The sequence below is a fragment of the Phragmites australis genome, chromosome 22, assembly GCF_958298935.1.
Source record: "Phragmites australis chromosome 22, lpPhrAust1.1, whole genome shotgun sequence".
Lineage (NCBI taxonomy): Eukaryota > Viridiplantae > Streptophyta > Magnoliopsida > Poales > Poaceae > Phragmites > Phragmites australis.
This window is the reverse complement of record NC_084942.1, coordinates 13,696,718-13,711,049: the sequence shown is the minus strand read 5'-3', so window position 1 is coordinate 13,711,049 and position 14,332 is coordinate 13,696,718. Positions and strand designations below refer to the sequence as shown.

General features: G+C 43.1%; 1 protein-coding gene across 1 annotated transcript; it reads left to right on the top strand.

Annotated features, from left to right (window-relative positions):
- The first annotated feature begins 9,540 nt into the window (after nucleotides 1–9,540).
- Nucleotides 9,541–11,306, top strand: LOC133905457 (putative disease resistance protein RGA4). Its single transcript, XM_062347242.1, has one exon. It carries the CDS (start codon nucleotides 9,647–9,649, stop codon nucleotides 11,186–11,188), a length of 1,542 nt encoding a protein of 513 aa, XP_062203226.1. The 5' UTR covers nucleotides 9,541–9,646; the 3' UTR covers nucleotides 11,189–11,306.
- The last annotated feature ends 3,026 nt before the right edge of the window (nucleotides 11,307–14,332 follow it).

Genomic DNA, 14,332 nt, shown 5'->3' with positions numbered 1-14,332 from the left:
CATCAAGCATATCATCTAACATAGGGAAAGGGTGCCGATATCTTATAGTAATATTATTGATGGCTCTATAATCAACACACATACGCCAACTACCATCTTTCTTAGGAACTAAAAGAACAAAAACAACACAAGAACTAAGGCTTTCTCATACGTACCCGCGATCCAATAGATCTTGGACTTATCGCTGAATTTAATTACTTACTGATTGGTCCGATATGCAGCACGGTTTGGCAAAGTTGCTCACAGAATCAAATCAATTTGATGCTCAATCCCTCGAATAAGTGGTAATCCCGAGGGTACCTCAGCTGGAAATACATCCACAAACTCTTGCAAAATATTAGCAACAGCAGGAGGTAAAGAGCTAGATATATTCTTGAGTGAAACTAAGGCCTTTGTGCATATCAAAGCATAGCATGGTAGCTCATTATCGCAAATTTCAGCAAGGTCAGATTTGGTGGTAAGCATAACACACCTTTTCAATTTAATTCCATCGTACTTAGAAGTTGTTGTTGATTTCTCCTTTTTAGGTGGAAAAACTTTTTTCGTTACTTGTTGATCTTTAGGTTCATTCTCAAACTCTTTTATCTTATTTTTAGCTATCTCTTGTTCACATTTCACAATTTCAGCAGAGATTAAAGGTAGAAAAGTTATTTTCCTTCTTTTATGCATAAGAGTGCACTTATTACTTCTACCATAATGTGTTGCATCAGTATCAAACTCTCATGGTCGCCCTAGCAAAAGAGAGCATGTTTGCATGGGAACTACATTAAAATTAGCACAATCATGGTATGAACCAATAGAAAAATGCACTCTAGCTGTTTGCATTAACATCACTTTACCACTGTTGTTGAACCATTGAATATGATAAGGGTGAGGATGGTTTATTGTCGGCAAGCCAAGTTTCTCGATCATATCAAACTTACCAAGTTGTTGCAGCTGCCTCCATCAATAATGACTCGAATACGATAACCATGACTATGAGGAACATCTGAAACAAATTGTAGCATTGTAGCTGTCCTGCTTGCTCCATTTGAATGCTTAACACTCGCTGAACAATGAGGGTCCGATAATCCTCTGTGGCAGTGGCATCGAACACTTCCTCATGATCGATATCCGTCTCACGTCCATCCTTGTCACCTGCATGATTAGCTGCAAGAGCATATTCATCCTCAACATCACTAGCACTTACATATCTACCATCTTCTGTTACAATGTACGCTCGCTGACTTGCGCAATTGATAAGGGGATTGGTCCTAATCTTTCGATGAGAGAGATTCTTTCGATTTGGTGGAAGTGACTTTGATGATCCAACTACACCGTACGACAACGATGCGCCTTAGCAATCGCTAAACCAACTCCGGAGGGTTGTTGACCTTGCCGTGAGCACGATCAACCTGAACACGAGGTTCAATTCCTGCGAGTAACCGAAGAACAAGCAAGAAATCAAGTAAAAGCAATCTGAAATTGCAATGATATTGAGAAAAAACGAACAAAGTGGGGTTCTATTGATGATCTTGACAAGGTGGCTGTCCAGCACAACTCGAAGACTCAAAGTTTGCACGTAGCTAAACCAATCTAACAAAACCCGTCTCTTCTGTGGCGGTTCCTGGGTATATAAGGGTAGAGGATGACCAGGAGGTGTTGGAGTCGTAATCCTACCCTAGGACGCGCCCCTCAAAGGCTCTACTTGATACAAGGCCCATCGGACGTAAATAAGGTGGCGCAACACCTGTTTGCAGAAACAGACTCGGTTTTAAATTGATGATAGAGATCGACTCGGGCTGAATTTGGAGATGAGGCTGGATCCGTTGGAAAGTAGACTTGATAAGCTTTCCATGAAGTCCTAGAACGTCCCAAACGGAGTCCGGATGAAGTCGGTATGGCCGAACTAAATTGATGCTGTCATACAACCGAATCCGAATCGAACTCGTGGATAGGACTTGTTTTACGCTTGGTGACTCCACTTCTGCACTTGGGCATGTTCGGTTCCTCTCCCTGGTTCCTAAGGACAAGGAAATCATCACAAGAATTATATAGTATCCCATTCTTTGAAACATTCGTATGCATCCCTAGGAACGCATTCACCTGATGATTAAGTTGATGAGCACGAGCTCTAGTGAGTGGTCCTTGTATTGTTGGAGAAGTGGTAGCAGATGTTGGTGTAGTGGGCGTAACAATAGTGGAGATGTCCTCATCAGCAATCCTTCATGATGTGACCCATTCCCTTGCATCAGTGGCATACAATCCTGGTCGATCGGTCTGTAGAAGCAACCGAAGAATAGCTCTTGGCTGGACCCTACACACTTACAGATTTGCTTACCTCGGGAGCGTGTGATTGTGTCGAAGGTATTGCTAAATACGCCCTACTTGAGAAGGGGGGCATCAGACCATGTAGCTAAACATGGGGCTATTTTGACTTGTCCCGGTGTTAATTTTGAAGTAGTCGTACTTCCAAAATTGCTCATTGGCCTCTGTTGTAGTCCCTGCAATTCTTTTTCTGCCAAACACGCAAGTTGGAACAATCTAGGAACACTATCGTATTCATTTTAATCAACTATGCCCTGAATTTCATGCCTTAATCCTCCATAAAAGCATGCCATTGCAGCATCTTCATCCTCAATAATATCACAACGCAATATACTAATTTGATGCTCCTAATAATATTCTTCTACGGATCTATCATCTTGGTTTAAGCGCTGCAATTTCTTATGCAAATAATGTTTAAAAGAGGGTGAAACAAATCTGTTACACATAGCAACCTTTAAAGCATTCCATGTAGTAGGCGCTAATCCATCGATGCATACTCTATTCCACTAGATGATTGCAAAATCTTTAAATTCACTAGTAGCTTGCCTAACTCTATACACTTCAGGAACCATTAAACTTCTGTTTGACCATCATCTCCCAATCTAAATACTTTTTAGCATCATAAGCACCTGTAAAAGATGATATAGTAAACTTAATCTTAGCAAATGGATCATCATTAACACGTGGATTATGTTGCTGAAAATTATTACCTCTCATACCTTGACGGTTGAAGTTCAATCGATTTTGCTGTGATGCATCAAAGGCATCTTGTTCTTGCCTCAAAATTTCATCATCCGCGACGAACTCATCATGTTCATGGGTTGTACCATGAGGGTCCATACGGCCGTCGTTCGGCGGTAGATTGACCAATCGATTAAAACATGTATTGAGCATTGCAATACTTTCGTTGAGTCGCTGCAATACCATATTGGTCCCCGCAAGCTTCTTGTCGATGTCATCATTAATAGCTTGGCGATGCTCTTCTAACACTATCATGAGTTCTTCCCTCAAACACACTCTTTCGCATCCGATGCTTCTCCTGCCATGGTTAGTAGCAAACAAGAGACACAAACTTATTATCCCTATCGACTACTAAGTGGTGGAGGTGAAGGTGGAGTCACACACTTTTAAGCATCTTACCACGCTCTTGCCAGTGTTCTTACCAATCACAACAAGTAGCACAACCGGTGGCTAGTTCGTGATACCTTATCGGGTGCGAGTGAGGTGGTTGCAAGAGGAGAACTATTCTGATCGAGAGAAGGTGAAGCTTGGATAAGCAATATTTAGTAGAAAGGAATATCAATAATTGAAATCAAATTAGTAAAGCTGAATAAAAGTCCACAATACTCGTCACAGTTGTTAGCCCGAACACGTTCCTAGAACTTGCTGAAGGAAGCCGAAAACTATAACAGACACAAGCGCAATGGAACAAAATGCGCAATGCAAACCTGATATATTTTTTCCTTTTTAATTCTCGCTCTTTTTTGCACTCTTTGCTTCTTTTTTTGCATTCTTTGCTTCTTCTTTTTTGGCACTCTTTGCTTCTTGCTTTCTTTACTTTTCTTCTTTTTTTTTTTTTGCGAATGTGACACAAACTCAAAACTTTTCTACTGCCTTTTCTAAGACCAGTGAGGTACGTGGGTCACAAACTTTTTCCGAAGAGCAGGGGTATAAAGGTAATAAAAAGATACCCTCTCTCTCTCTGAACTTTGGCTACCTCTGTTTCGGCTATGGTGGTCGGATTTGAGAAGGTGGATGAATCCGACTAGGTGGTCAGATCCGAGAAGGTGGGCGAATCTGATTAGGTGGTCACGGCGACTAGGTGGTCGGATCCAAGTAGGTGGTCGGAGTACCTGGTCGGACCCTAAGTGGGTGGTCGGGACCCCAAGTGGGTGGTCAGAGTGACTGGTCGGGACCCCAAGTGGGTGATCGGAGTGACTAGTCATGACCCTAAGTGGGTGGTCGGAGTGACTGATCGAGACCCTAAGTGGGTGGTCGGATCGACTGGTCGGGACCTTGAGCAGAACACAAACTCAGCTATAGCAGACTAGGACAAGCCAAGTAACTTGACGACTAAATTAGCAAAGAAACTAGAACACGATGACTCGATCAGCAACAAAGATACCAACGATGGACTCAAACTCAACAACATAAAAACTGAAAACAAAATTGCGAAGGGCACAAAGTGGTTTGGACTGCGGAAAACTAAGATCTAAATCCTTTTTTTGTGGGGCAATTTTCTGGACTCTAGGTAATAGAACTCAACAAAACAAAAGGGATAACTGAGATTACTTAACGGGCAACCGAGGCCCTGATACCACTTGATGCGTATTTACCCAATCTTCCGAAGGTAATATGATAAGTCTATTGGTGGAGTTTTGACGTTGATGATCGAAAGACTCCGACCTGAATAGATCGAGAATCCTCGCAACCACTACACCACTATTCCCGTGGTTATCAACCATATCAAGACGCAGTTGACCTCGCCAAGAAGGCTTTTCCTGCAAGCGAACCAAGAACACAAGCAAGAACAGGTAGATGCAATCTAAATATTGCTAATTACCAATGAAGTACTAAAGTTGGGATTCAACAAACTAATAAATGGCGAAATTGTCTAAAACAGAATAATCTAAGCAAAATCCGAGCCTAATCTATGACAACTACTGTGTATATATAGGGAGGATGTGAGAAGGTCAACCTAGGGTTGTGCAGCCGTGGAAAGAGGCATGCACAACCTGGACTCTGACCGTGGCACGATTACAAGACCCAACAGGAAACGGTGATGTAACACCTTATTTTTTTGACTCTGACTAAAATATAAATATTTGGTTAAGCATAGATTCATTGGAAAGGGTTCGTCATAAGCTTTCTAGTAAGTCTAAAAATGCCTCAATTGGACTCTGTATGCGAGAGTTATGCTTGTTTTATTGACGGGTTGTCTTAGGACTTACCACGACCACAACCACGACTTTGACCATGACCATAACTGGAGCTTAACTTCGAGTCCGAGTAGACTTGTCTTTTAAGGGATGACATCCAGATAAGGTTGTGAAAGGTTGTGGTGCTTCTCCCATATTCCTAAGCAATAAAACATCACAAAGATTCAATAGCAATCCATCCAAGAAAGTATGAACAGCAAGGAACGAGTTCACCTGGTGGTTTAATTGTCGTGCATGTGCTCTTGTAATTGGTCCTTGTATGATTTGAGAAATATCAATAGTATTGATCGTATCTGAAGGAGCCATGGGCTCATCATGGAGATCGCGTGGAAGGGACGATCGCCCTGCTGAGTTTGACTACTTCCTCTAAATCGACACGCATAACGTTGGACCGGTCTGCTCCAACTCTTCTCCTGCTACACTACACGTCTAGTGGTAATGATCCATGATCACCTACTCATATGGTTTGTTTGTTGAATGTGGTAGAAATTTTTGTTTTACGCTATCATAGCCTACCCATTCACCAACAATACCTATATTATGTAACTCTTGTGAGTACCTTCATACTCATAGTGCTTCATTTAGGTTTTTTCAGGTGAGGATGTTGTTGTGCCTGGCTACTATTACTCCACCGATACCAATGATGGGAAAGAGTTGAGTTGTTCGGTTGTGCTAACCCCAGTTGTGCCTTATGGGCAATGGTGCCACCGATCATTTTTCTCATTTCGCGAATACTTCCACTACGATCTAGATGTTCAAGTGGTAGATTAAAACTTGTGTATCTAGCACGCATTTATTTAAGAGGGGTGCTAAAGGACATGTATTAGAAGTGTTACAAATAGCACTTGTATTCAATAATAGCCTCAATGGGGCAATATATAGAGTTCGAGAGAGAGTACACGAAAAGGACTCTACTTATACGTAAAGGACTCTACTAATGAATATGTAAAGGATAAGTATTCTATACTCCTAACACCCTATCAAATGCAAGGCATATGTAATAGCATTGCATTTGAAAGAGTGGACACTAAGTACTAAACTTAGACAATATAAGATTGATACATCCAAAATCTGTCTCTTACAAGCCATCATAGAGTGGAGCATTGGTAACCTGTAAAATCAAGACAAAGAAGTGCAAAAAGAATGGCTTTCGTCAATAATCGCAACAAAGTGATGACATGTAGCAAGATGACAAATAGAAGTCGTCACTAAAGCCACAAAAGACCAATATGACAAAAGAATGCCCTAGATAAACAATTGCAAATAAAGCAATGATAAGTAGCAAGTCAACAACCGAAGTTGTTACTAAAGCTACAAAAAGACCTAGATGGAACTATTGCATCAATAACAACCCGAAAGGATTAGCTAAACAAAGACACAATTTAGCTAATCACAAAAGAAATCAGCTAAATGATGAAGGTATATGTCGACTTGAACAACATAGACAAAATAAAAAAAGAGAGACTAAGATGTGGACACAATGGAAGTAAAGACTCTAAAGAAAATTAGAGATACTAGCAACGAAGGTGGAAGCAACAAGACTTGCAAGAGTAGCAGAAGTGGAATGAAGCTAGTAAAACTCCCAGAGATATTATGAATTACGGTGGTGAGGGCCAATACCAGCCAGAAGTGGAGGCAGAAGGTGGCAGAGTATCCAAACTAGCAGAACCCATCATGGTAGAAGTTTGAGCCATAGACCCAGCAAAAGTTGATGGTGTAGAAGTCCTACTGATTGAAGTAGGACTAATAGGTGCAGAAGTAGCAAGGCGATTAAGCAGCATGAGAATCTCATGTGTGTCAGAAACAATAAGACCCTATTGGGAACCTCTAGTGCTAGAAGAGCAAGTAACGCCCTTAGGAGGATGCCCTGTATGAAGATCCTTCTTCTTTCAGAAATGATAGGCCTCCTCATGTCCATCCTTGTCGCAGTAGGTGGAATGAAGACCACCCCCCCACTCCTAGAAGAAGGAGCCACTGGTGGTCAGTAAAATGAGCAACCAAAATTGAAGACGTAGATGAAGATAGCTGTAGAATACTTGTAGCTTGAAGGCAAGCCTCCTCAGTATGAAGAGCTAAGAGCATCGATTAGATACACAAGTGGATCACGAGCAAGTAGCTGAGCATAAAGAGGCTCAAACTCGAACCACGGTCATGTCAAGAAGGCATAGGTACGATGGAACTCCATATTACTCATATGACTATATGACAATACTAGGAGATAGCTTTGGTCTAAGAGTGTTAAGTTTACGCTATATAATAAACATCTGATCCAAGAACTCATCAACTGTAGTGTCACCCTGTTGCAAGGCCTACTCCTGGCGTATAGCGGCTAGATAAGTAGACTGTCTAGTAAGCTCATAGCATCGAGGAAGAGCTTCCTACATCTACTGAGAAGTGTCCATACCAATGACATCACCGACAAAGCACTCATGCATACTGGCAACAAGAACGAAGGATGCATGAGCATCCTCATCCTGCCATGTTTTGTAAGCGACAAAGTAGGCCTCAAAGGTCTTCATGGTAGCTTCATGATCATGAATCAATTTATGTTTTGCTTCCTCATTAGCTTTCTCAGAGATCACATGTGCATCGTGAACAAAAGGACAAGGCGGACAAGGGAGCTATCCTGTAAGAAAATCCCAAAGTTGCATCCCATTCATGTTAATGCGCATGGAAAGAACCCAATCTGAATAATTTGTGCCATTGAAAAGCATCAGGCAGCAAGGAACATAAACATAACTAGAAGGAACAGCAGGGTCCTGACGGCAGGAGGCGATGATGGACACTAGCAACCGATGGCTTGACCAAGATGCAGGCGATTCAGAGACAAATTGGTGGCCAACAGATCAAGCATTAGTCGGAGAAGAATCTTGCGAGCTTGATCGAAATAGTAATGGAAAAATCCTCCACATAGCCAGTTGGGTGCAAGACAAAGCACCACAACAACAGAGGACGAAGCCGTTGTGGTACTCATAACCAAAAGCATGGCACCAGCAGCGATGATGGTGGTGGTGGGCTGTGCACAAGTGCAATGCGTGTGGATGGCGACTAGACGAGAGAAAAAAACCTCAGACCCTAGTTTAGGCTCTAGATACCATTTTATGAATAGCACTTTGTATCCAATAATAACTCCAATGGGGCAATATATAGGGTACATTAGAGAGTAAATAAAAAGGACTCTAATAATGTATACGTAAAGGATTCTACTAATGAATACGTAAATAATAAGGATCCTATACTTCTAACAAGAAGTACCTCTCTAATTAAATTTTAGATCCTAGGTCTTGTCATGTGAAAATATTGTTAAGATATGTAATCTAAATTTAATATTTGCATTGTATTTGTATTTTGGTGTGATATGCATGATGTAAACAATATATACGTTGACCTTGGGCAATTTGTTGAGGCATATATCGGGGCTCCCATGATTGATGTCGTGTTAATTGAGAGATGATTGCGAAGGTATGTCTTTAGATGTGAATTAACATATGACTTGTCCTTATACAGCCATATGTTAACTCTCATCTAAATGGGCAGCCGACACACTCAATTAAACCAAGGTTGATTCGCACCGTTTTCGTAACACCCTCTATTTTGCTCAAGCTTCGCCCTAGGTGCTTCGCTTGATAATGCTAGGAATGCATGTGCGTAGGTGCATTGCAGTCATATCAAGTGGAGTAGTAGGGGCAGTGGCGAGGTGTGCTCGGACGGCCATAGTAAACAAGCCCTGTGCTCGCATGAAGAGCCCTGATGCGCAGGACCGGCTTGTGCGTAGTCGGATGTTAGGCTGGCGTGTTCTTGCCTTCTTGGGCCCAGGCGTAGCTAGGCTGCAGAAGGGCCGGAACGGGATCACAGATGGGCTTGGGCTGGTTCGGCTTTCAAGATGGGCCGACGTGGGGAATTCGGCTCAATGGCCGGTAGAAAATAAGGAATGTTTTTTCATAGATTGATTGAATTACAGGAATTCAATTAAATATTTTAAAATATAGGAAAAGGGGTTCATAGTGTTATTTCCAGGATTTTATGATTTCCTAAGCTTGGTAGAAATTCTCTTTTAATACAAGAACAACTAGTAGGATTTTTACGTGCCCATTTGCTAGTTTCTGCTTGTTATTTTAATCTGCGGGATATCAAAGCATTTTGAGCAAATTCTTTGTGGTGTCAATCGCCTCGCGGTGTCATGACCGATGACCAGCCACTCTTGTTCAAAGACACCTCGCTAGCCTTTCGTGTTGCTTTCTCGCCACATCGCCATGTTGACTTCTGAGTCCAAATTAAATACTCGCCATGTGTAGCACTAACGACTCTAAAACATGGTCAAGAGCGCACACATGACACATCAATGGATTTTCTCCTGAAAGTCTTCTAGATCCACTCCTCTCTTGCTACAAGAACTCGCCATGGCGGAGGCCATCTTCTCCGCCGTCATCGGGGACGCTGTCAGCAGAGTGATTTCTCTCCTCACCGGATACTTCAGTCAGCAGCGGAGCTCCGAAGTTAAGCTGCGAAGGATATGCGATATGCTCATCAGGATCCACAGCGTGGTGGAGGAGGCAAAAGGGCGGCAGATTGAAAACCACGGCACCCTCGAGTGGCTCTCGGAGCTCATCGACGGCGAGTACCAGGGCCGTTACCTGCTCGACACGATCGGGTATGGCGAGCATGAGCTTGAAGATGATGAGCACGGTGATGACAAGGTAACTGCTCCCCAAGTTTCTTCCTCCTTGTCCTTGTTTAATCCCGCGAAGCGCATGAGGGTCGCTGCGTGTGCCGTGAAGAGCGTGCTAAGGTTGCGCCGCGATCTCGGTCTTGGTGATATTGACAGGGTGCTAGAGAGCTTGCAGCGAGTGTCTGGTGATCTCAGGGAGTTCATCATGCTCCTGCAAAGCTGTCGGCCAGTCCGCCGGCCTCTAGCAACAAGCATCTTTATAGACGGACAGATGTTTGGTCGACATGTTGAGAAAGAGAGGATCGTCAATTTCCTTCTGCACGACAGCGGTGTTCACTTGACGGGGGAATTGGGTGTGCTGCCGATTGTTGGTGACATCGGTGTCGGGAAGACGACACTGGTGCAGCACGCTTGTGATGATGTTAGGGTGCGCAGCCACTTCCCGGTGATCGTGTTGTACAATTTCTCGTGTACATACGCTGTCGCAACGAACGGAGGGACGGCTGTTCTGTGGTCAAAGCATGTCATCGGAGATGCTGGAAATTTGAAAGACCCACTGCAACTAGTCAGGGGCAATTTTCACAACAAGAAGTTCTTGATGGTGTTTGAGGATGTCGACATGCATAAGAAGCAGATGTTGGAAGAGCTATTGCCAATCCTTAGATGTGGCAAAAAGGGGAGCAAGATCATTTTCACAACAAACAACAGGCGTATCGCCAGCTTGGGAACCGTGGAGCCGATCATACTGAAGGTCTTGCCCTGCCCCGAGTACTGGTTCTTCTTCAAGGCACACGCATTCGCAGGCAGAGACATCGAGGAGAACCAAAGGCTTGTAGCAGTAGGCAAAGCTGTTGCGAGGAAGCTTAACGGGTCATTCTTTGGTGCGAAGATCGTCGGAGGATTGCTCAGGGATCATCCAAATCCCAAGTTTTGGAGTAAAGTCCAGAGGAGCAACATTGGGGGCCTCTCTCTGCTTGGTGATGGCCTTGGTTACATTGCAGATCTGTCTGAGAATCTACTGCCGACTCATGTGGTCATGGCCTTGGTGACCATTTCTAAGGTTCCCTGGGCCTCTCAGACGGCATTGGCCAGGTTCCAGGATCTGTGTGAGCCTCATGGCACTAGGGCCACCTGTTTGGCAGACGATGTCCTCTTTGCAAGAGTATTGTTGTGCAAGTCAGTGATGCCGTTCTATAATTGTTACTACATTGCTTCTTGCACTATAGGTTCTATAGGTTCATCAAACAGTTGTTCAGAGCTCACTGCAGTTTAGTTTGATATCTCGTGGGATCATCTCTAGTTAGTGTTATGGGAAATTAAGGCCTTTATGTAATCGACAGGTGTTTCCTTCTGTACAAAAGAGCTCTCAAAGTAATGCTTTTGTCTGTGTTTCTGTACGGTCTATTTTATGCCTTGTTGCTTACTTTCTCTAAGATCCACGCTAGAATTTATTTTGAGATGAATACTCTTAAGACCCCGTTTGGTTCTCCCAATTGAGCCAAAAATCCCTGGATTGGAATTAGGCCTGAATGAATGCTAGTGTTTGGTTGCACTGAGAATCAAAAATGGAATTTGAGCCCAATTCTTGCTAGATTTCGCCATAACTAACTGCAAGCCACTCAATACTGAGCCCAAGATGTCTCAACCGACTAGAAACAACACGTCCTCTCTAAAAAGAAAAGAAAAAGATCACTCCTATTCGTGACTACGACGAACACGATACACGATCCGTCGCCGGCGAACTCAACCTTGCCCGCCCAGCGAACTCGACCCTACCCGTCACTTTCGACCTCGCTACCGGTCAACTCGATCTCACTGCTCGCTGCCGCGGCTGCAATCTCGACCCCGCCCGTCGCCGGAAAATCGACCTCGCCGTCTGTTAAGGAACTTGATCCTCCCGTTCTCCGGCGACTCGTTCCAATCTCAAGCGGCTTCTATCCGGTGACTTCTCCCTCATCTTCTTCAACTCTGGCGCCTACACCTCGTCTTCTTCATTGCCGTCGTGGTCGTTCGTCGAGCCGCACGCTGTGGAGGTTACCCTAATGGGCACGATATCCTATACCTAATGGTCGGCCTCCACATCTGCGTCCAAATCCACCACGGGAATTATGTCCAATGAGACCTCACCAGCGACATGGATGAGCTCCCTTAGGACGCTGCCTAGCACCACCTCCACCAGGTTTGTGTGTGAAGCCAAGCCAATTTCACTTCTATTGAAGCAACATGATTTGGAGTTTGCTAGTGGTTTGATTTCCATTCTATGATTCATATGACAACCAAACACAATAATTGCTATTGGAGAGCAATGCAATCCCCTCTTGGATTTGCATTGGAGCCCAATGCAATTCAGTCATGTCAATTCAGCGATCCAAACGGATCCTAAAAGATTACTAGTCTGATTGGCGCACATACGGCACGCCCTTTTTTATTTTTCTGTGTAGAGCACGATAAAAGAAGACTAAAAGATTAAGTTCACAATTTTGTACATTTCAATATTTATTTATAAAATTATTAATGTCAAACACATTAAATTAATTATAGAGAAAACAATAGTACTTTTATGCATGCACATAGTTTTAACATATAGGTAAAAGTAATACTAACTAAAAAAATTTGTTTCATATTTTTTGAGTTTTAGATATTTTTCTTTGCATTTTAGATTTTTTCAACTGATTTATTAATGTAACTAATATTCATTTCGATATTTTTCTAGAATTTTTGAAAAAAAATTACATATGTATGTATATATATGTACATATATATATATAAATATAAGTATATATGTATACATACATATATACGTGTATATACATATACGTACTTAGAGCCTACTGCTACAGTAGCAATGCCCATGAGAGGATGTTAATTCCTCTACCCTTAGAATATTTGTAACAGTCAATCAGGAGTTGTGTCCCTAACTCCCCATAGGGCGTCCTACAATAGGGCCCACGTAGCAAGAATAGGGCTGCGGGCTGCCGGAGGGCTTTATTTGTGCAATCATGCTCACAATACCCTCTAAGAAAAGGTTGGCTGGCGAAGCTAGGCCGCAGATGTGCCGAAGCAGGAGGATGACGAGTTTTTTTTATTTTTATATTTTTTTGAGTTAAAATTTAAATAAATAGATTCCCGACAAAAATATTTGCAAAACTAGGCACCCGCAGCCCTCTGAGAGGGCGGTTACGGGTGCTAACCGCCCCCTGAGAGGGCGGTAGGCCTAACCGCCCCCTCAGAGGGCGGGTGGGGCGTTCCCGCCCAGCCCAGAGGCTTACCGCCCCCTCAGGGGGCGGGTAGAGCTCCTTACCGCCCTCTCAGGGGGCGGTAAGGGCTCCTCCCCGCCCGCCGCGCTGCACCGGCCCCCCGCACCCTGCTGCTACAAAAAGGCCAAAAATTGGCCAAAAAACCATAAAAATCCGAAAAAAGGAAAAGTTGAGAAGAGAGAGGAGAAGAGAGGAGAGGAGAGGGGAGGAAGAGAGGTCGGTGAAGCCTTGCTGCATTTGGGCCACGGATTTGAAGAAAAATTTCGGGTAAATCTTTTTTTTTCCTTTTTATTGTTGTTAATTAGTGCAGTAGTAGTATATAACATAGATTTTAGACATTTATGACCTAGGGTTTAGAAAATTGTCAAATTTAGTTAGAAAATGGTACGATAGCAGTTCAATATAGAATATTATTTTTAGTATATTATTTTCAGTATGTTATCTGTAGTATATTATTTTTAGTATATTATTTTCAGTATGTTATTTGTAATATATTATTTTTAGTATATTATTTGTACATGCGGACGTAGGAGGCAACAGTAGATGATAATTTGCGAACCTAGGGCAGCATTTAAAAACTATTTTATCCGATAATCAGAAATATAGTTTGTTGTATTAACATGGGTTATGTTTGCGGGTGTTTCCAGGAATGGCAGATAAATTAATTTTTCAGATATATTATGGTGAGGATGAAATTAGGTACGGTCCCAACGGTGTAGATCTCTCTGGATTTCGTCATGTCATGAAAGAGCTTAGTAAGGCTAATGAGAGGACTATTGTGGGTGTGTGCAAATGGCTCATGCGGTTTTTCCAACTGGATCTGCAGCAATATGAGCTGAAGTTGAAAGCTGTTTTGAGCCGTGCTAGTCATGGATACTTTGGTGAGCTTGTTCCCATCGAAGCCACATCAACTTGGAGGCGGTATGTAGATATATGCTGTGAACGTGGCATGCTGCTTGTTTTGTTAGCTGAGGCGAACCTGAAAGATCAAAATGAGGTGAACTCTGCAGAAGCAGTAGCAGGACCAAGTGAGGCAGTGGAAGATGAGTCAGAGGCGGCTAATGTAGGGTCCAGGGAGGAGGTTGGTGATGTCCCAGAGCTGCAGCCCATGGGTGTAGCTGATGAAGGGGAGCACATCCCTAGTATCATTGAAGATATGG

Bases quoted from the DNA above. Each gene is read 5' to 3' on its own strand.
- LOC133905457 (XM_062347242.1), top strand. From the start codon at position 9,647: ATGGCGGAGGCCATCTTCTCCGCCGTCATCGGGGACGCTGTCAGCAGA.